The sequence below is a fragment of the Microcebus murinus genome, chromosome 24 (genome assembly GCF_040939455.1).
Source record: "Microcebus murinus isolate Inina chromosome 24, M.murinus_Inina_mat1.0, whole genome shotgun sequence".
Lineage (NCBI taxonomy): Eukaryota > Metazoa > Chordata > Mammalia > Primates > Cheirogaleidae > Microcebus > Microcebus murinus.
In genome coordinates this window covers 24,424,485-24,447,903 of record NC_134127.1, presented here as the reverse complement: position 1 = coordinate 24,447,903, position 23,419 = coordinate 24,424,485, and the positions used below count along the sequence as shown (strand labels likewise).

Genomic DNA, 23,419 nt, shown 5'->3' with positions numbered 1-23,419 from the left:
TTTTGGGGGGTTTTTTGTTTGTTTTTTTGTTTTTGGTCAAAGGATTAACAAAATCAATGATTACATACTCAAAACAAAAGCATAGATTCTGGAGTAGTCTTTTATAACTGCCCAAAATGATTGCTACTTATGCGAATATTTACAATTTTCCTGTATTCTTTCAGGATATAAAATAAAGAGAAAATACATGATTACAGGAAGTTATAGCCTGATTCTACAACTCAAACTCTCTTCTTTAGAAATAGAATACTCACTGACAATGAGGGTGGTCCACAAAAACACATGCCTTACAGTTAACCTCTCCTATAATAATGCTTTTTTAAGAGCAGAACTGTCACAATGCAACTATAACCAGGGCTAACAGGAAGTATTTATTATTAAGAAATTAGATACGAAGCATATATGCAAATAAAACACCAGGTAGTATTAAAAAGAAAATCGATGAACTTTCCAGATTACTGAAAACATTTTGAGAGAGCCAGGCTGTAGTCACCGTTTAATTATAAAATCTAATCAAAACTAAAAACAATGGAATTTTTCTCCAGGTATTTCAAACACAGCTCCCTACTTCTGGTCCACGAGATTTTAAATTTCTGTTGTCTACCATTCCCAGCCATTTCTGCCAACATCATAAAAATTACCTTTCATCATTTCCTTCTCACAATGAGAATTCACTAATCGCATACATCTCTTAGACATAGACACCTCCCCACCCACCTCCCAAAAATGGTTCAGAGCAAAAGACACACACACACACAAAAAAAAATAATGACCAAGCTCACATTTCTTGTTTGCCCTTCAAGCGAAGTCTGGTGTCTTCTGCTTGCCTTTCTGGTCTTCACTGTTGTCACTAATTGCTGGGGGGATGTAGTTTAGGACAGCATGAAGCAGCAGAAATAAAAGCTGTGGCTTTAAGAAAACGCTTTCTTAAACACATGGATAAAACAACTTTGACTCTGACTTCCTGGCTGGGTTGCATAAAATCTTAGAAAGGCTCCTTGAAAAAAGTTAAATGTCTACAAACGGGAAAAAAATAAAATAAAATAAAATCTAAAAAAAACTTACGTTCTGAACACATTCCGAAGGAGGTCTGATTTGATTTGAAAGCAGGTTTGTATTGATGCACAAACTTTATTTTGCAGAAAATTAATGTTCTCTCTAATGAGAAATCTGCCTTGCCATCTTCTATAGGAATCCTGTCTCTCATGGTATAATCATACATGCAAAAAAAAAAAAAAGTCAAATACAGTATTTCCCAAATGCATGGACACTGTGGAAGCTTCGTTTTGAAAAAGGCTTTTATTTCCCCTAATACTGGTGACTAAACGTCATTGTATGTACCAACACTTTCAAATAGCCCAAGAGACTTAAAAAGCCTTCTAAGTTTGAAAACCAAAAAGTTCTGAGTTTTTCTGTACCCCAGGACGGTTTTCTTTCCTGAAGCTCAAGCCGAGACAGCAGACAAAAGAAGCTGATTTGACTGAGCTGTGCCAAGTCTTGCCTTTTTTTCTTTCCTCAGCTCTCCCTCTGCCTCTCTCTCTCTCCCTCTTTCTCTCTCTCACTCTTTTGCTCCCAGTATGGCAACCTTCCGAGCAGTCTTGGCGGAGGTCCAGGCTGTGCCAGGCTGTCTGAATTCTTGTCTCCAAAAGATGTCCTTTGCGGATCAATTAATACATTTGAAAACAGGAAACCGTGGTGCGGTACCCAAATCCTGGCACCGACGGCATCGACTTCTGCCAAATCACCTTACGGATTTCATGGTATCCTACCTTTCGTAATCACCACTAACATGTTCCTAGAGCAATAATGGAGTACTACAAGCCATTCACTGCTCGGCGATAAGGAATCTGTTCCCTAGAAATGTCCACATGCGACATATGCACAACCTGCAGTAAATCAAAATTCTCCTGTGAGAAGAGATGTATGTAACTTTAATAAGCACCACATACTGTATTTCTTTTTATAAGACTTGCTTTCTCCTTGTCCTGCTGCAAAGAATCATGGGAGAATAGAAAAGGAGGCATGCAGATTAAAATTAAAACTGTATGCCCAAAAAAGTCATGCTTGATCCTATAGGGAATGAACATAGTTCTGATTGATCAGCAACTGTCATTTTTTAAGGAGACTCTAATATAAACTTTACCTATTTAAAAATTTTATTGGAGGATTTCTTTGCAAAACAGAAATATCAATAAATAGGGAAAGAAAAAAGCCTAGAGTGGATTTAATAAAATGAAGTATCCTTTTTATATTTTGACACCTCAAGTTCCAACATAGTCACTTGTTTACTAAATTTACTAAATTCAGTATAATCTAATAAGCATAACTGAACATTGTTTGTTTTTATTTGTAGCATGCACATCTTCTGAAGCAAAATAGCCAGTCTATACTTCAAACATTTATCTCGTTTAAGAAATCAGTTTTCCCATTATGCCTGAAAATAGAAAATAGGCACACTCTCAAATCACCATGGTTTCACAGAAAGAACCCAGAATAGTGAGTTCAAGTCCTTGGTTCTGTGACTTTCTCAAAGTGCTTAACCTATTAATAGTAATAAATCAATACTCAGTTTGCTCATCTACCAAATATAAAAATCAATGACTTCCTACTCTGTGCTCCCAAAATATTCTGTTTATACATGTAGTGTACCTTCATCCTAATTGCACAGTAGTTAATTGAGTGTGAGTGCTCAACCAACCAAATATGTCCTCCTCACAGGCAGGGCCATGTGTCACTTACCTAAGAAAATGGAAAGTCTTGCACTGACCATTCCATACGTAGGCGTTAAACAAACCTATTAAGTGAATGAGTAGTAAGAATGGATCACATAAATACCACTCTGAAGTTCTATAAACCAAGAAATATGATAGTGAGTAACAAAACCACATATTACTAAATCCTAAAGTTGATAGTTAAGGGAAATGTTACAGAGATAGCACAAAAGTTGAATTAAAGCACTAACAAAAGTGTCCCATGCCATCCTTTCAAACAGGGATGATGAAATGTGGGCAGAATAGCAGTGGTTTTGTAATTCATAATCAGGCTGCTGGCAGCCAAAGACAAAGAGGGACTCCTGAAAGCAGCAAGAGAGAAGTGACTCATCGGTAAGATCAACAGCTGATTTCTCATTAAAAACCATGGAGGCCAGAAAGCAGTGGGATAACATAGTCAAAGTGCTAACAGGAGGGAAAGTATCAACCAAAAATTCTTTATCAGCAAAACTATGCTTTGAAAATGAAGGCGACATTAAAATGTTGCAGATAAACAAAAACAGAGGCTTCATCTCTAGCAGACCCACCCTATACGAATTAATAAAGGAACTTTCCTCCAGGCCAAAATGAAAAGACACTAGACAGTAAGTCAAATCCATATGAAGAAACCTGAAGTACAAGTAAAGGTAACTGCAGAAGTGAATATTAGAAATGGTATAAATGTACTCTTTTCCTCCTTATGTTGATAAGCACACAACATATAAAGACATAATATGTAAGATGTAATAAGAGGGTAAAGGAGCAATAGAACAGAGCTGTATAGGAGCAAAGTTTTTATATACTGTTGAATTAAGTTGGTGGGTTTTTTTCTTTTTTTCTGTCCTTTGTAGGCCAGGAGAAATTAAGTTAATATTAATCTGAATTAGATTGTTATAAATTAAGTTGTTAACTGTAATCCCCAGGGCAACCACTAAGAAAAAAACTCAAAAATATATAGATAAGGAATTAAAATGTTACTCTAGAAAATATTTAACACAAAAGGAAGCAGAAATGGAGGAACAGAGAACAAAAACTACAAAGAAATATGGAATATATTAAAATAGCAAAATTAACTCCTACCTCATCAGTAATTACATTAAACTTAAATGAATTAAACATGCCAATAAAATATATAGATTGGCAGAATGGATTAAAATTTTGAGATATGATTCAACTATATGCTATCTATGAGAGTCACACTTCAGATTCAAAGATACAAATAGGTAGAAAGTAAAAGGATGGAAGAAAATATGTCACACCAACAGTAACCAAAAGAGAGCTGGCATGGTTATACTAATAGACAAAATAGACTTTAAGACAAAACTTGTTACTAGAGATAAAGAAGGACATATTATAATGAGAAAGGGTCAATTTAAGAAGAAGATACAACCATTATAAGCATATATAACAATAGAACCCCAAAATACCTAAAGCAAAAACTGGAATAATTGAAGGGAGAGATATAACTCAATAATAATAGTACCAATACCCTTCATTCAATAATGGCTAGAACAACTACACAAAATAACAGCAAGGAAATAGAAGATTTAACCAATCCTATAAATCAAATAGTCCCAGTAAACATCTACAGAACACTCCACCCAATAACAGCAGAATCATATTCTTCTCAAGTACACCTAGCACATTCCCCAACAGACAATATGTTAGGCCATAAAACAAGCCTCAATAAATTTAAAATGCTTAGATCATACAAAGTATATTCTCCAGCCACAATGGAACGAAAATAGAAATCAACACAGGAAAAAAACTGGAAAGAATCACAAATATATGAAAAATAAATAAAACTCCTAAATAACAAGCATAAAAGCATTTGAAATATCCAATACCCTTTCATGATTTGGAAAGAAAAAAACAACACTGAACAAAATGGGGCTAGAAAGGGATTTTCTCAACCTGATAACCGGCACCCATGAGAAATTAACAGCTGGCATCACACTTAGCATGAAAGCTTTCTCCCTAAGACCAAGAACAAGATAAGGATGTCTGCTTTCCTCACTTCTATTCAACATCACACTGGAGGTTCTATATAGGACACTTAGGCAAGAAAAAGGGGTAGAAGGCATCCAGGTAGGAAAGGAAGAAGTAAACCTAACTCGATTTATGGATGACATAATCTTAATCTAGAAATCCTAAGGAATCCACCAAAAAAAAAAAAAAAAAAAAAAACTTAATATAACTAGTCAGTGAGTTCAAATACAAAAATTAACACATGAAAACCACTTGCATTTCTACACATTAGCAATGAACAATCTGAAAATGAAATTAAGAAAACAATTATATGTGCAATGGCACCAAAAAGAATAAAATACTTAAAAATAAACTTAACAAAGCACAAGGCTTGTGCATGAGAAGTGCATTGTTGAAAGAAATTAAAGACAACCTAAGTAAATGGAGAGGCACCCCATGTTCATGAATTGGGGGAATTAATATTGTTAAGATGGCAAGATTCTCCAAACTGATGCAGAAATTCAACAAAATTAGCCTCTTACACAGAGTAAACACTCTAAATTAACTAGACCCTTGTCCACCTGAATCTGCTCTAGGAATCTACCCAGCAAACTCTGGCAGGGTCCTCAAATTTTTTAAACAGGGGCCCAGTTCACTGTCCCTCAGACCGTTGGAGGGCCGTTGGAGAGTGTGGCGCACATTCCACACATGCGCACTGTGGGCCCTGGACGAGTCGGCTGCTAAGCGGGACAGGCAGTGGTGGCAAAAACACCCGGCGGGCTGGATAAATGTCCTCGGCCGGCTGCATGTGGCCTGCAGGCAGTAGTCTGAGGACCCCTCTAGTGCCTCACTTGGATTTGACTTCTCGGTTCCCAGCTAACTGCAGCATTCCTGTTCCTATCCAAGCACCGCTCCCTCCCGCCAGCTCTCTGGGTACAGACTCCTCAGATGGCTCCTGCTCCCCTGGACTGCCAGGCCCTAGTGTGCTCAGAATTCTGACAGCCAGCCTCCTCCACATGTCACCGAATCTTCTCTTCCCACGACTTGCCCAGCTCTCCGTGGGCACTGGGCAGGCAGGGTCCCTCTCGGTACTAGCCCAGGATGGGACTCATTCCTTCAGCACTGCTATGGTGTGGGTGTGGTTGGTGTGTCCCCCCCAGTGTCACATCGAAATGTGATCCCGGTGTGGCAGTCAGTGCTGGAGGTGTTGGATCCTAGGAGCTGGCCCAATCCTCATGAATGGCTTGGTACATTCTCACAGTAGTGAGTTCTCTCTCATGACACTGGATTGGTCCTCAGGGGAATGGATTAGGCCCCCCTAGAGTGAGTTGTTACAAAGCCAGGCTGCCCCTCCGCCCTCTTCTCATGACCCCACTGCCCCTCTGACCTTCTCCAAAACCCCTCACCAGAAGCCAAGCTGACACCCGCACCGTGAGTCTTGGACACCCTGTGGAACTGTGAGCTACATGAACTTCTTTTCTTTATAACAATAACTAATACTTATTGAGTACTTACTACGTGCCACACACTGTTCTAAACATTTCATTTACTCTTCATGATAACAATGTCTGCCTCTTAAGGATATTACCAACCCCATTTTCAGGCTAGGAAATTGATCACAGAGAGTTTAACTAGCTTGACCATGGTCACAGAGTTAAGAAGTGGCAGGGCTGGGACTGAGCCCCGGCAGTCTGTGCCCCTAACCACCACAGCTGAGCTGACTCCCATGAGAAACGATATTTAGGAAGATTTATCTGGCTAAGATTTGTTCAAGGAACTAAAAGAAGGAGAGACCAGAAGGCTACTGCAACACTCCAGATGTCAGATCCCATGAGCCAGCGGGGCATGGAGGGTCACTGCCACTTCCTGCAGCCAGCAGAGGGCAGCAGAGCAGGAGCGGGCCCCTGTCCAGGGGGAACTAAAGGAGCAAGGCTAAGGCCCGGGTCTGAGAGGCAAAACCCACCCCAAGAAAGAGAAGAGCTGGGGACATCACCATCCCTAGGAGGCCAGAAGTCAGAACCTGGAATTCAGGACAATCCCCCGAAAGAAGTCGGATGGTGCTCCAGAAACAGCATCCCAGAGCAGCAAGGTCGCTGAAGCACCAGACCCTGCCCCCTCCATTCCTGGGTGGCCACCCAAGAGCCTCTTACAAGGTGACAATGCCCAAGTTCTTGCACTTTTTGCTTCCAAAACATAATACTTATATGAAGACCTCTAATTTATTTGTAAATGGATTCCAGGCCTTTCAAGAGTACAAAATTTGGCTGTACCTTGCCCTAAACTCTGTTTTAAATTCAAAATATTCACTTAGGACTGGTATCTAATTCTCAGAGAAAGTATTTTAAAATTAAAATTAAGCAACACATTTAAATGCTATTTCTAAGCTTCTGACAGGTCTGAAACATCTTGAATACCGACACCATTAATCCACAGACATCAAAATTGTGTTATTACCTTAAATCTTCCAAAATCATTGTTTGGAGGGGGGAAAAACATGATAGCAGATAAAATTGTCAGAATAAGAAAAAAAAAAGAAAATCTCCTTGAGGAAAATTTCCTTTGCATGGTTTAAAAGAAAGACTCAAAAAATTAAAAACAAAAATAGCTGATTTGGAACTGCCCAATTTCATACTTAACTCAGGCTTTGTTAAATAAGCAGAAAAATTAGACATTGTAGGTTTGTATTCACTCTTGGAAAAATGTGATTTCTTATTTCCCTGGAGGAAAGCTTTAAGAGCATCAATAGATTGCTCTGGATATCAAATATTTCTCCATTATTGTGAGTAAATTATATTTGGATCAAAATCAGATGGATTAAATTTCCCTTAAAATACTCAAGAGATTTTAAAAATACAAGGAAATGTGTCACATATCCAAAAACAGTATTTTATCCTAATACCCCCATGGAAATGTCTCCTCATTAGAATATTAGCCAGAAACAAAACTAACATTTTAGATTTTACTGAATTCAAACTAACCTGTTAAAACTAAATCATTTGCCAATGCCAAAATGAAATTCATAATCTTTTGTGCCTTCTAAAAATCCCTGAAAATATGGCTTTACATTTTTGTTTTTAATATGAAAAAAAAATGTATCCAAAAATGAGTGATAACTTGGATAAGAGTCATGATTTTATTTAAATGCTACATATACAACAAAGAATGGAAATATGGTTAAGCGATTCCAAATTCTTGATAAATGCACCCCCGTCAGTGCAAGATTCAAGGCTTAATTATTCTCATCTGTTATTTTTGTCTTCCTGAGTAGACTACAAACTCCTTAAGAGCAGAGATTATTAACTTTTTTAATCATCCATTAGCACCGTGCTGAGCACAACTCTGTGTTCGGTAAATATTGACTGAATTTCTACTCTGTTCAAGGTACCTTGGTAGGTGCTCCAGGGCTGAGATGATGAAGCCAACATGGTTCTTGCCTTCAAGTGTGACCACAAAGAGGGTCCCCCAAGCCCTGTCACTCCTCACCATCCCCTCCCCTACCCAGTTCAAGCCCCAAGGTCAACGTGTACAAAGTTCACTGTCTTTGTTTGAGAAGGTAACTCCATAGGATTTTTTTTCTTTTTTTTTTTTTTTTTTTTGTGAGACAGTATCTCACTCTTTTGCTCCAAGTAGAGTGCCGTGGCGTCAGCCTAGCTCACAGCAACCACAAACTCCTGGGCTCGGGCGATCCTCCTGCCTTAGCCTCCCGAGTAATTGGGACTACAGATGTGCACCACCATGCCTGGCTAATTTTTTCTATATATTTTTAGTTGGCCACTTAATTTCTTTCTTTTTTTTTTTTTTTTTTTTTTAGTAGAGATGGAGGTCTCACTCTTGCTCAGGCTGGTTTCAAACTCCTGACCTTGAGCGATCCTCCCACCTCGGCCTCCCAGAGTGGTAGGATTACAGGCCACCGTGCCCAGCCTCACCATAGGATTTTATAGTCAAAAGTGAACCCCTCAGAGCAGGGATATTCACTGAAACCCATGCCAAATAGAGGTGCTCCATCTGTTTTGTGGGAGAAGAGAAGATTTACATTTTCTTAGAAGGAGGGCTGGGGAGGAGGGCAGAGCCCTGCAAGTTGGGAAGGGCCAGGGAGAAGCCACAGGTGCTGCGGGGCAGGTCAGCCCAGGGGAGGTAGGTCTCCTCTTTCTATGTCACATGCAGTGTGGCCCCGCCTCCATCACTCTGCTGGGACCTTTGGGAAAAGCTGGACACCCTCATGTGTGTAACCGTGGGGTTTTGGTAGAAAACGCTAAAGGGATGGATTCCGTGTGAAAGCGCCAGTAGGTGGGATGGAGGAACCCAGAGGCGGAAGTCGAGGTGAGAACACAAGCACCTGCCCGCGTGCACACACACACTCAGAATTTAGAGAGACTTTAAGCATTGCTTCAGACTAGGTTACGTCAGTCAGCTACAGGATGCCAGGCCTAGTCCCCCAAAGGAGGTCACGAAAGGAGCCAGCAGCATCAAAGGAGGCCCCTCCACGTGGAAGGGTCCAGAGTGGCCTGTTTTTCCCTAGTTTTCATACCATGTCCTCTGATGGAACCCTTCCTGTGGGACTGCCCTCAGCCTGGATCTGCTCAGCCCTACCCTGCCCTGCGCCACCTCTGCTTCAATCTGTGTTGTGACATCCAACCTCGGCCTGACTCTATTTCCACTGGCTGATTCTCTATCAAGACCAATAGCTCATCAGGACTACGCCTCATTGCACGGCCCTCTGCAGCCTGAGAGACCTGGCACACGGTAATCGGGGGAGACCAGTCTTTGGAGGGGGACGCTGGAAGCACAGTGCACACTCAGGGGACAGAGCTGCAGGCTGCCACGGAACCAGCCACCCACAAAGCTCAAGGGTCACACACAGCCCACGAGGAAAGAGTCTGCGCTCCCGAGCACACCACGGCGTGCTCCTGCTCCTGTGCGGTTTGCTTCAATTATTCAGATAGAGAAAATAGGCTTGGTCTCTTTAAAAAATTTCAGGAAGAAAACCAGATTTTTAAAAAAATCTGTAAGAAGCTGTCCCATCAAAATGAAATAATAATAAGGAAGGATAAAGTTAGTTCAGAGGCAGGGGTATGGGTTCACGGTTGCCAGAGTAACTTCCTCCAGATTAAGAGACTGTCAGGAGAAGTCTCGACTGTATTAGCTGCCATGCCACCTGCCCCCACTTTCTCTCTCTCTCTCTCTGTCTCTCTCTCTCTGTCTCTCTCTCTCTCTCTCTCTCCCTCCCTCTCTCTCTCTCTCTGAATTTGCCTCAAGGGGGAAAGAGAACAGAAAGACAAAGGGGAAAAGAGCTAGTGAGCCCATGAAGGAAAAATGCAGGGCTTAGAGCTACATCATAAGCTTCAGAGGGAAGGAGATTAATCCTGAAGGGAATAGAGGAAGTGCCAAGCACAACACAAAGACAGCACTTAAAATCACTGCAGGTCAGAATAGAAAAGGAACCTTCAGGACTTTTGCTTGCAAACACTTTTTATAGGTAATTGAATGCGTGACCAGAGCAGGTAAGTAAATTGCTCAAAGCTGCACAGCAAATTAGTAGCAGAGCCGAAACCCAGAACTCCTAAGTCCACCCTCAGTGGTCATTGCACGGGGCCACAGTGGCTTCTCACCTTGACTTTGATGAGCAGAACAAGCCTGGCCATGAGAAAAAATGCTTTAAGTGGCTTATGGACATTGTTGGCTACACCAAGAGTCCTATGGTTCTTAGCTCTGAAGGACCAAATATAAAAGACTAGTAAAGGTTTTCCTCTTTAAGGGGTGGGGTAGGCAGGGGTAGGCAGGTGGGGTTAAGGGGACCCACACTTTCATGATGCAACACTTAGTAACTGTTGAGTTTAACAACGAAGCAGCTAGTTTATACCAGGAGTTCATGTATCTGAAAATGCCATTGCTTCTAGTGAGACCCGCAATGATGGTGACGCCACTTTAATAGAAAGGTTTGTTTTTCTAGAAAAAACATAAGTTCCCATCATATGCTAAGCCAGGTACTACCTGCCACTCACCTGATTCTGGAAACCTAAATGTATGCACCGGGAGGACCCTAACCTCTGCAGGAGGGGCCACGGAGAAGCCAACGCCAGTCCTCCGCACGCCGCCGTGACAGGCCAGGCTTCCCGAGGCAGGAAGCCACCCGTGGCAGGACCTTTGAATGCAGCAGTGAACACTGGAACCATGTGAATGTCCAGCGCACCTGGAGCCCTGTCCCAGCCTTCTAAAAAATATGTGGCTCTTGGGAAAAGCCAGCTAGGGACCTCTGGTTTAAAACTGGTGATTCTCACTTATTTTCCATTCAAGACGAACCTTGAGTTAAGGAAATGGAGATATATCTTCAAAGGATGGGCAAAGAAGAAAGAAAAAAAATTTAAAAATGAATAAAAGAATAAAAATTAATAAGGAAATGAAGGGTGCTTATATTAGTTTGCTTACAAGTAAAAAAAAAAATCCAACTTGGACTGGCTTCAGCAAAAAGAGAGACAGAGAGATGGAGAAGTGATTTGTCATCAAAGAATCCAAGGAAATGCGGAGATGCGGCCCTTTACGTGCTCTGTCAGAGCCGTGTGCAGACTCCTTGGAGAAAGGCAGGGGCCCCAGGAAAATGGGCCCCAGAGCAGGGAGGCACTCGGAGGCTGACCACTGCAGCCACTGCCATGCAGACGGGACCTCCCAGCCTCTCCCGAACTCTCCTACTTGCAGGGAGCTCACTGGCCCACGGAGAAGTTGGCCTGGGCAGTCGGGAAGGCGCCGTCTCCAGGAGGCGTGGAAAACACGGGCTGCGTGCACACCTGCACATACACGCTGGCCAGCAAAAGTCATTTGAGAGATTCTCTTTTCCCCAAAGGTGAGAGGAGCACGGACTTAAGTCATAATCTACCTCCCTGCCTCATGGGTGGATCCAGTGGCCAGTCCGTCCAAAGGGAAGGCTGGAACTCAAGTTGAGCTCAAGGTCAGTATGCACCTGAGGTTTGGCTGCCTCCCAGCCCCACACTGCAGCTCTTTCCATGAGCAAGGTGATGTGATGCAGCCATCAGACACTCTTACAATACAAGGCAACAGCATGGCAGTAAGCTGTGCCCTAAATGCCCCCATCGGATGCATTGCACTGAGAAATAAACACTCTGTGCATCTGGCAGGAGCCGGGTACCATTCTAGGCTACTTCCCCATTATGTCATCTATTCCCAGAAATATCCATGTGAGGCAGGGGCCACTGTCTCTGTTTTACAAATGAGAAAACTGAGGCAAATTCATCCAAGGTCACGTGGCTCGTAAGCATATACAGTGTGGTTCAGATTTGCTGCCCAAACGTGAGGTATCCACCCAACCAACCAGCCCTTCATTACAGAATGTGCCTCTGAATACCGCCTGTTTATACGGAGGCAGCAAACATCTACCTGTGGCCGTGAAAGGTCCTGTAGAGAGAGGTAATAAACAAGCATCCGTTTCCCTGCATCACACGCCACAGCACAAATGAGTTTCCATATCTTAGTATTAAGAAAGGAGAGGAAAGTGGTACCCTTGGGAGAAAAATATGAAGGATGCTAAAGGAATGCAGCAACCTCAATAAATCCAGAGACCAATGCTGCCATGTGATCTCTGCAGTAGTTATGCTGGGACTGATAACCCAAAGAAAGTTCTTCGTGGAACTTGTTATATCACAAAATCATCTCTTGATTCTAGACCATAAAACAATGTCTTTTTTTTTTTATGTAAACACAACCTTGGGGAAACTGCAGATAACTGTGTATCTTTTTAAGATATTTTGTTCTGTCACACTGGGAGCCATTTCCTTCACTCACCAACAGTCTTGCATATTTGTAGACTTCTCTTCCATAAATATTAAACACAAATTGTAATGTAGAAGCTAAGAACTCAGCTCTCCTCTAATAACTATTTGGAAAGTCAGCCACTAGGCACACACAAGCAGTTGTAATCAAATTTTTTAAAGATGGATAGTTTCTGCTGGAGAAGGTAAGTTAAAAACATAGCATCCATTTATTGAGATTCATTAATATTAATATCTATTGACCTGCACTATACTAAAAGGATTTTATTGAACAGACAACTTCCAAACATAATTTTACACAGAGTATAAGCTCAATCATTCATTCATTTAACCAATAGTTATTGTGTAACATAAACATGCCTAGGTGCGGGGGACCCAAATAAGTAGGCTCCCCGCTAAGTTTGCAACGCCATTACAGAGAAAATATATACATACATTAAAGCTAAATCACTATGATAGACTTAATAAAAAGACAACATGTGAAGTCTTCAAACAATATGGCTGTATGCCAAATAAGTGGTAATGAAAATAAGTGCTAAGAATTCATAGGAAAGGAGGGTCAAAATGGGTTGGGCAATAAGAGAAAACCTCACCAAGGGCGGAGGGAGTGCTGGGTAAGAGGGAGTTTGCAAAGAGAAGAAAAAGAGGTATTATCGATACAAGCCATGTTCTGGAAAGAGTAGATCGCAAGCTGGAATAAAATGTGTATACAGAGCTGCAGAATATAATGTCTCTACCAACTAATAATTAGTAAGTACAAAACCACAACGGCTTACCTAACCAATGGCTTAATGATCAAAGGAACATTCCGCTTACTTGCTAACTTAAGGACTCAGGTCATTATTTATCTGTCCAGCTGCTAATTTTCAGCCAAAGCAACAAACTTGTCAAAGGGAAATGCTTTAAAACTCCCTTAGAAGGGCCAGGTGCAGTGGCTCACCTGTAATCCTAGCACTCTGGAAGGCCAAGGCAGGTGGATCGCTCAAGGTCAGGAGTTCGAGACCAGCCTAAGCAAGAGCAAGACCCTGTCTCTACTAAAAAAATAGAAATAAATTAATTGGCCAACTGAAAATATATAGAAAAAATTAGCTGGGCATGGCACATGCCTGTAGTCCCAGCTACTTGGGAGGCTGAGGCGGAAGGATCACTTAAGCCCAGGAGTTTGAGGTTGCTGTGAGCTAGGCTGATGCCACGGCACTCTAGCCAAGGCAACAGAGTGAGACTTTGTGTCAAAAAAAAAAAAAAAAACCCTTAGACAAAAACAAAATGTGAATATGCAACTACAAAGTAAAGAATCAACACTTATCCAAGAGGCTCCAAGATGGCGGACTGGAGCCACCCCCAGCCAGAGAGTCTCAGTAAGAAGTTTTAGATGAAAGAGAAAAAACAAACAAACAGAGAAACATAGATCCGATGAGGGTACGAGGGAAGGGTGTCAGAACCTTCAAGGAGATTCCATGGGAAGAAGCTGCGGAGCAGAACTCCATGGAAGGGTGGCATTATTATTCCAAGTACTATTTGCACAAAACTCTTTTGGGATCCATCCCAAATAAATTGACAAATACTCTACGTCCATGGATAGGAAGACTCAATATTGTCAAGATGTCAGTTCTTCCCAATTTGATCTAGAGGTTCAATGTTATCCCACAAACCCAATCAAAATCCCAGCAGGTTATTTTGTGAATATTGACAAAATGATTCTAAAGTTATATGGAAAAGAAGAAAAACAGAATAGCCAACCCACTATTGAAGAAGAACAAACTTAGAGAACTGACACTGCCAAACTTCAACAACTGGCAAAATAATAGACCAATAGATCATTGGGTAAGAACAGAAAGCCCAGAAATAGACCCACACAAATACCGTCAACTGATCTTTGATAAGGAAGCAAAGGCAATACAATGGAGAAAAGACAGTCGTTTCAACAAACAGTGCTGGAATAACTGGACATGAATCTAGATACAGACCTTACAACCTTCACAAAAATCAACTCGAAATGGATCACATACCTAAATGTAAAAGATAAACCTATAAAACTTCTATAAGCCAACATAGGAGAAAATCTAGGTGACCTTGGGTTTGGCGATAACTTTTTAGATAAACCAAAGGCAAAATCCATGAAAGAAATCATTTAAATTAAAAACTTTTCCTGTGCCAAAGATACTATCAAGAGGATGAGAAGACAAAGCCACAAACTGAGAGAAAACACCTGCAAAAGCCATATCTGATAAAGGGTTGCTATCCAAAATAGACAACTGTTAAAACTCAACAATAAGAAAACAACCCAACTGAAAAATGGGCAAAAGATCCAAACACACAGGCGACTAAATATATAAGATGGCAAATAAACATATGAGAAGATGTTAATCATCATATGTCATTAGGGAATTACAAATTAAAATGATATACCACTACTCATCTATGGAATAGCTACAATCCAAAGCACTGACAATACCAAATGCCAGTAAGGATGTGGACAAACAGGCATCTCATTTAATGCTGGTGGAAATGTAAAAGGGCACAGTCACTTTGGAAGACAGTTTGGCAGTTTCTTATAAAATTAAATGTATTCATACCATATGATCCAGAAATCACACTTTTTGGTATTTACCCAAATGAGTTGAAAATTTACATCCACACAAAAACCTGAACAAAAGTATTAATAGAAGCTTCATTCCTAATTGCCAAATAATAACATGGAATTGTAGGTACACATATCAGTGATCCGCACATATCCATTCAATAACTGAATGGATAAAAAAACTGTGGTATATCCATACAATGGAATATTACTCGGTGATAAAAGGGACTCACCTATCAAGCCAGGAAAAAAAAAAAGACGATCCTTAAATCATACTGCTGAGTGAAAAAAGTCTCCAATCTGAAAAGGCTACATACTGTGTAAGTCCAAATATGTAACATGCTGGAAAAAGCATAACTATGGAGACAGTAAAAAAGTTCAGTGGTTGCCAGGGATTCTCAGGAGGGGAAGATGGACAAACAGATGAAGCACAGAGGATTTTTACGGCACTGAAGCTATTCTGTATGGTATTGCAATGGTACATACATGTCATTATACATCTGTCAAAATCCATAGACTGTCCAACAGCAATAATGTAAACTATGGACTTTAAGTTAACAATAACGTATGCATATTAGCTCATCAGTTATAACAAGTAGCCCCACTAACCCAAGATGTTAATAATAGGGAAAACCTGGAGTGGGGGAGATGTATGGGAACACCCTGCACTTTCCACTCAATTTTTCTGTAAACCTAAAACTCCTCAAAAAAACAAAGTCTATTAATGTAAAAATAAAAGAACATATTAAAGATATACCCGCTGACTTGGAGATATTTTCATGCTGTACCTATTAAGCAAGAAAAGCAAGATGTAGAGAATAGAATCTGATCCATTTTTATCTTACTGAAACCCCAGCAATGAATGTCTGTGTGTGTGTGTGTGAGGTTTTATGAATAGGGAGAAAGGTTTTGAAGAACGCCCTCTTGGGTCTGAACATTGGTTAGTTGGGAAGTTGGAAGAAGAGGATAAAAAACAATTCAAAACTTACAGATCACACTTTGAGCAAGAATATAAGTAAGATTGAAGCTTCCGTAATAAAGGCCCCAGGGCAAGGAGGCGCCACCTCAGCACAGGGTGGGCAGGGCCAGGTACCATGGGGCAGGAGAAGGGGCTATTCCCAGAGCCACTGGGAGGAGAAACTACAAACTGACAGCAGAGACCACCTGGCTCCTTCCTCATTAGTTTAATATAAACATTTAGAGTAAACAATAGCAAATCCTTATTGCCAAAATTAAATCGATTTTGTTTATCAACCATCCTACATGTCCTGAAACAAATGTGTAAATGTGTATATCAAATGAAGCGTAGGCTTCAGCTCTTTAATAAATCCTATTCTGAAAAAAAATAATAATAACTGTTTGGTTTTTAATGAACTAAAATAGTTAAGGCTCAAGTTTCATCATTATCCTTTGGCTCATATCTTATACCTGGAAATTTGTATTTATATAGCTTATTCCTTAAATCAGATAGATGTGTGTTTGCCCAAAACTACTGCAGCAAGCAGCTACCTTGCCCTACTCATCCAGTGCCTAACCTTCACCAGAAAATATTCCCTTTTATTACATGTATTGAAATAAATCCACACAGCTTCTTAATATGAGTATAATCCTAAAGAAGAAGAAGAAAAAAATCTTTATTTTTTTAAAAAAGTTCCCTGCAATGGGCTGCTTACAACCGTCTCCTACAGTCAGAGGACTGGTAGCTGGGAGAAGGTTGCGGTTTCCCAGCAACCACGTGGGGCTGTCAGGGACAGACTGCCTGAGCTCCTCTGCCATCGGTGCCACTGCGATCCCCGGGCAGGGCTTCTTCATGCCAGTGCACACATCTCGGTGTGCCAGGAATGCCGAGTGGTCAGCTGAACACTCCAGGGACCAGCAGCAGAGGGCTGCAGAGGGCTCACTGCAAGATGATGTAGCTCTTCACCCATTGGTTATTAGGAAGAGAGAAGGCACTGCAGGTTTTCAGCAGTGCAATGTTTTCTCCGGGGCTCTATTTAACAACTGGCTACTCCATTCTGCAAACTCTAACACGGTTTTCTTTTCATCTGCTAATGACAATACATTCAAGATTTTTTACTTCAGGTTTCATTTTCTCCAGCTGGAAAGCTTTGAATTCTCTCAAAGTATTTCATTTTCATGACTCTTCCCTTTTGGGGACAATCTGTTAAAATATCAGATTTTTTTCAGCAGACCAAAGAATAATTTGTGGCCTCATCTGAACAATGCTTTTTAATTTTTCACATTGTATGTGACCTGAGCAAACTATAAATTACCTAACAGTAAACTACAAATTTTTTGTTAAAAAATGCAAAGGTAAAATACGAAAAATTTACAAAGGAAAATTCAACACTAATATCATTTTACCATGGTAACATTTTTTAAAGAACTCATTTTACACACATGCTCTGGGAAGACATTCAATGCTCTTAAATTTTATTCTTCATTTTTTTAAACATAATGAAAATATATTCATTGAAACATATTGCCACTGCATTTCTTCCAGTTTCACAATTACCAGGCTTTGCTGTATTATAATGCAAATATAATACACTAATTCAACAAGCTAGTGGATGAGCTACCCTGCTGAGAAACACCATAGATGCACTTGCATGAAATGGTACAAAAGTCCTACAGAAATGTAAGGAACCATGTCTTTCTTTATGTTGAGTGATAACCTTATGTCACTTTTCTTGAGAGGCCCAGATTAGAGAAAAGGTTCCAGCTGGCCCAGAAGATATGCAGGTCTCTGGTCAAGGAAAAATCAAGCATTGCCAAATGCCAGGAGTCAAAGTAGTTAAGCATCTCAACAAACAGGAAGAGCATTTTGATAGGACATCCAGGAGGAAGTTGGCAGCTAGAACCTGCCAACACGGTACTGTAACCAAGGTAGGAGTTCAGAAAACATAAGAGAAAAAAATAGCTATCACTGAGCACCAAATATAGGAAAGGGATTTTACCTTTATCTCCCCAACAAGCAACATCAGAAGGAAAGCAAAACACAGAGCCCCAGGACCTAGCTCCACCTCCAATTCCAAGAGCAATCTAAGCTCAAACAGTCCCAAAAGGCAGTTTGGAAGTGGAAGAAGCTGAGTTCAGCCTTGAAAGAGACCTTAGGCAGGCAGTGAGGAAGAAAGAAAACATCCTTTCTCAGTCTGTCAGGCTGCTATAACAAAGTACCATAACCTGGGTGGCTTATAAGCAACGGAAATTTCTCACAGTTCCAAAGACTGGAAGTTAGAGATCAAAGTGCTAGCAGATTTGGTGTCTAGGGGGGCCCAATTTCTGGTTCACAGACAGAACCTTCTCACTGTGTCCTCACACGGTGGGAGGGACTAGCTAGTGCTCTGTGCTCTCTTTTACATGGGCACTAATGCCATATGAATTTGGTAGGGGGAACATAGCATTCAATTCAGCCCACAGCAACCTAGAGGGAAGGAGTTAAGAGCAGGAGTCAGCCTGGGGGGGGGGGGGGCAGCAGAGGCCTGGAACGCTGAGGTCAGCTGCAAGTTACAGGAAGTGTCTAACACAGGGATGAAGAGCATCATCGGACAGACCCCAGGCCAGGAACCATTGAGACTCACAGGAGGAGGACGTCTTAAACACAGAGACAAGGATCAAAGATGACTGGGCTGAGGTTTGGGGGCTTTGAGAGGATAGAAGTGCCACCGACAAAAATGGGGGAATTAACACATGCAGGCAATCTTTTGAAAGAGAAGTGAGTTACAACAGGACCTCTACATCCCATAAGTATTTGGAAATGGAAAAGTGGAACTTTTGCAAGATGAGATGTAGATTTCACAAGCCAAACCACAGAGAAGGGCAGTTGGAAGCATAAAAGGAGCTAGCCATCCACGAGAAGAAGGTGGAAAGTGGAGAGGCGTAGAGTGAGCAAGTGAGGGCATGGTGCCAGCAGATGCCAAAGACGATGCCATGGCCGGACACTCCCGTCTGCTTACCCTCTTTTAGCTTAAAATGTAAGGAGACCGATACAAGCTGAAATGATGGAATTGCCATCTGATGGTGACCCCGTGGCTTGTTCGAACTCGGAGGTTGCTAAAGCTCTGGGCAGTGTGGCCAAACCTTGGCCCTGTGCAGCCCAGCCTGGGTAGCTCTTTGACTCCAGGAAAGAGAAGGGAAGTGGCAGGAAAACAGACAGCCATCCTGTCACATGGTGGAGTGATATGGTCCATGCCTATCATGTTTCTACCTAGCTAATAAAAGTTTTCTTTTTTTTTTTTTGAGACAGAGTCTCACTTTGTTGCCCAGGCTAGAGTGAGTGCCGTGGCATCAGCCTAGCTCACAGCAACCTCCAACTCCTGGCCTCATGCAATCCTACTGCCTCAGCTTCCAGAGTAGCTGGGACTACAGGTATGCGACACCATGCCCAGCTAATTTTTTCTATATATATTAGTTGGCCAATTAATTTCTTTCTATTTATAGTAGAGACGGGGTCTTGCTCTTGCTCAGGCTGGTTTTGAACTCCTGACCTTGAGCAATCCGCCCGCCTCGGCTTCCCAGAGTGCTAGCATTACAGGCGTGAGCCACAGCGCCCGGCCCAGAAAACAATGACAAGCTCAAGCCCCCAAAACTTACCCCTCCCATATTCTTCAATGCACCGTGCTCCTCTCTGTTACTCATTCAAATGCATACGGGCTATTCTGTGCCATAATGCACAATATGTGTATGCCTATTATGTAGGATACTGCTCAGAGGGGCCCTGCCTCTCAAAGAACTCACAAGATCATATACTACAGTCATTCAACAAACAGTCACTGTCAGCCTACTGTATTCCAGGCACAAAGAATAAGACAATTCCAGCCCTCAAGTAGTTCACAGTCTAGTACTACACATTCACAAAACATTAAGTATTGTGATGCTCTCAGACAAACTAGGAATGCCTGATATCAGAAAGGTGAAAGAGCAACACATAGAAGATCCACAATTTTCATTCATTACCATTAATACCCTGAAACCATCTCTTGCAGAATTCAATCTTTTGTATATCGCCAGAGGTTCAGTGATTTGGGCCAGCAGGGGATGGCAGGACCAGCCAGCTGCTGCTGCATGGGAAGGGGCCTACCATGCCAAGGCAGAAGGGGTGGTCACTGGTGGGCTGCTGGGACCTGTGCGGGGGGCCAGACCAAGCTGAGCAATGAGGCCTCCGCTCTGGCCCTTGCTGAGGGCCTGGTGGCTGCTGGCTCCCTCAGGCCCATGCTCCAGGCTGAAGTCTCCTACCCCAACCAGCCTATCATGCCCTGCCTTGGCTGCCCAAGGCAGGGGCTCATAGGACTCCTGAGCCCACGTGGATTGTGCTAAGACTAGCTCCTTTTCCCTACTGCTGCTGCAGAAACCTAGCAAGCCTCTGCTCAGAGATTTAAAGACTAGGGGCTCCCCACCCTTCATGCAGGACAGAAGAGTTTACCACTGCTCACAAGAGTAACTGGAGGCAAAGTCTGAGGAGATCAGCACAAATCCATCACCACTACTAGAAAAATGGTCTAGAGAACATGCCCCGCGTGCACACAAGGTTGGCTGTGTTAACTTCCCTGCGTCACACTGGGCACATGATAGGCACACAAAGGAACCACTTTTTGGTCTTTGTTTCCAGGCATTAACCATACTTTGCTCGATATCCATAAACCATTATTTTCTGCCCAGCGTGGGCAGCAGCGTTGGTAAAGTGCTGTAGACCAGAGGATAAAATAAGTATCAAACATCACCCCTTCCCTCCAGGAAGCCCAATATCATGTGGAGAGAGAAGACACAGACTGTGCAAGATCCATGCAGCAGAACATCTCATCAGCAATGCGAGATCTGACAGGAAGGATTCATAAATGAGTACATAGTTATCTGTCCAGTAGAGAAGAAAGGGATCACTTAGGTTGGCAAGAAAAGAGATGGATCTATGGGAGAAATGGAATTAGAGCAGGGAAAATTTTGAGGAAGGAGTAAGATAAGTATATATGGACAACACAGTACTTTCCCCATGCAGGCATTTAGTAGACATGTAATGAATGAATAACTAAAAAGACCAGAGTGTGCAATCCACATGGGTATAATCAAGTGAGCAATTGCAGAGGCAGAACAATGAAACATGGAAGGCAGAAGACCAGTTTCTATAGGGGCATGTGGCAGAAAAGGCCAGAAAGGGAGGTAAGGACCAGATTGTGGGAGGTATAGAATACCCTTATCCCAGGGACTTTAGGGAAACACTGAAAATTCTGTAACAGGTAAAATAATCACAGAGCTTTGGGCAGGCCACAAAAAGGAGAAATAACAATCTGAGCCCTACAATTTAGAAATTAATCACACATTGGGGAAAATTTTTCTAAAAGGAATACTGTTTTCTATTATTTTCTTTTAAAAATCTATGTACATCACTCACAATAAAAGAAATACACATAATGCCTTCTACATAATAGGAAAAAGAATTTGTCCCCAAAGATCTGTTCTTTGTATAAATGATGCCACCACAATTGATGCTTCAATAAAAATGAATATTTATGAAATGTAAAATGACTTGGATTAGCTTATTCCAATCTCACCCTCTAAATTTAGATTTTTAAATCATGCCAAAATGTAGATTTTGATTACAAAAGCAAGTTGGAAAAAAAAAAAAAAAAGATGTACTTGACAAGAAAAAGAAAGCAAAATTAAAAAAAAAACTAACTTGAAATAAGTATGACAAAAGATGATAGAAAGGTGGTCAATTAGACTAAAAAGAGCAGAGAGAGATCTTCAAAGTGGAGTTAGTTAATTCAATAATGCAGTCACATTACAAGAATGAAAATTTATTTTAAAAGAAAAAGCATGAAAAGGTCTATCCTCATCTCATTTCATAGCCTTCTCTCCAGCTATTAGTTTCTTAGCTATCCTTTCAAAGTTTCTTTATATATACATGTTATTATTTTCTTCCCTACAAGTTAGCATACTATATGCATTATTCTGACCTTGATTTTTTCACTTAACATTATATCTTGGCAATCCCGCTATACCTATTCATACAGATGTTCCAACTGTATATTCCTTTTTTTTTTTTACAGCTGCATATTCCATTGTGATGATGAACCATAATTTATTTAACTGGCCCCTACTGGTGGCCATTTGGGTTGTTTCCAATCTTGTGCTATTGCAAACAAAGCTGCAATGAATAACCTGGTACAGTCATCATTTGGCATGCATGCAAGTATATCCTTAGGATAAATTCCCAGAAATTGAATACCTGGGTCAAAAGGTACATGCATTGAAATTTTTGATAGATATGGCCAAATTGCCTCCCATAAGAATTGAGCCAATTTATACTCTTGCCAGCAATGTACAAGGGTGCCTTTTTCTTTGAGTTTACCAACACAGTGTATCATCAAAGTTCTGGATTTTTGCCAATCTGAAAAATGAAAAATGGTATTTGCATTCTCCTCATTATGAGTGAAGTTGTGCATCTTTTTATATGCTTAAGAGCCAACTGTAGCTCCTTTTCTGTAAACTGTTTATAACCTTTGCCTATTTTTCCAATGGATGTTGGTGTTTTTATTAATTTCTAAAATTTCTATTAATATAACTTCTTATACATTAAGGAGATTAGTCCTTCACCTATGATATGAGTTGCAAATATTTATCCTAGTTTGTCTTTCGACTTTGACTTTGCTTATGGTGACTTTTGCCATGCAGAAGACTTTTACTTTGATGTAATCTATCAATCTTTTACATCTTCTGATTTTCAAGTTATGGTTAGAAACCATAACTATTCCCCACACCCAGATTATAAAGGAATTATTTTCTTATACTTAGATTGTTTAATTTTTTTTACATTTAACTAAATGGAAAAAGAACATAGATGTTAAGACCAGAAACTCTAGAGCCAAACTGCCTGGGTTCATATTCCAGCTCCACTACTTATTAAATAAGTAGTGGATAAATCAACTAACCTCTCTGGGTCTCAGTTTCCACATCCATAAATGGGGATAATAATAATTGCCACCTTATCAGGTTATCGTGAGGATTAATATGTTAGTAAATTACTACAGTACCTGGCATGTAGTACACTCAGTAAATGTAAGCTATTATCATCATATATCTGGAATTTATTCCATCAAATATTGGAATTTATCCTGGTTTAAATTGTGAAGTACAGATCCAACTTTTTTCTCCCATATGGCTACCCATTTGTCCCAACACCATTTATTGAATATTTCATCTTTTTCCTTCTGATTTCAGATATCACCTTTATCACATGCTACATTCCCACACGTATTTAAGAACTTCTGATCTTTCTTCCTGTTTTGTACATCTCTAATTGCCCAATCTTATCTGACCACATTGGCCAGGACCTACAACACAAT

General features: G+C 41.0%; 1 protein-coding gene across 7 annotated transcripts in view; it reads right to left on the bottom strand.

The window, feature by feature from the left end:
• The window catches only part of MSRA (methionine sulfoxide reductase A), a 321,997-nt gene that overhangs the window by 286,879 nt on the left and 11,699 nt on the right, over nucleotides 1-23,419 (bottom strand). Inside the window, exon 1 of one of the 7 annotated variants that reach the window (XM_012775453.3) lies at nucleotides 1,066-1,645. The exons of 5 other annotated variants lie outside the window; for them this stretch is intronic. In XM_012775453.3, coding sequence (XP_012630907.2) covers nucleotides 1,066-1,222 — 157 coding nt within the window. In that variant the 5' untranslated portion in view covers nucleotides 1,223-1,645. Of the gene's footprint in view, nucleotides 1-782; nucleotides 1,017-1,065; nucleotides 1,646-23,419 lie in introns of those variants that run through there. One more of the 7 variants, XM_075997179.1, reaches the window with a different exon arrangement.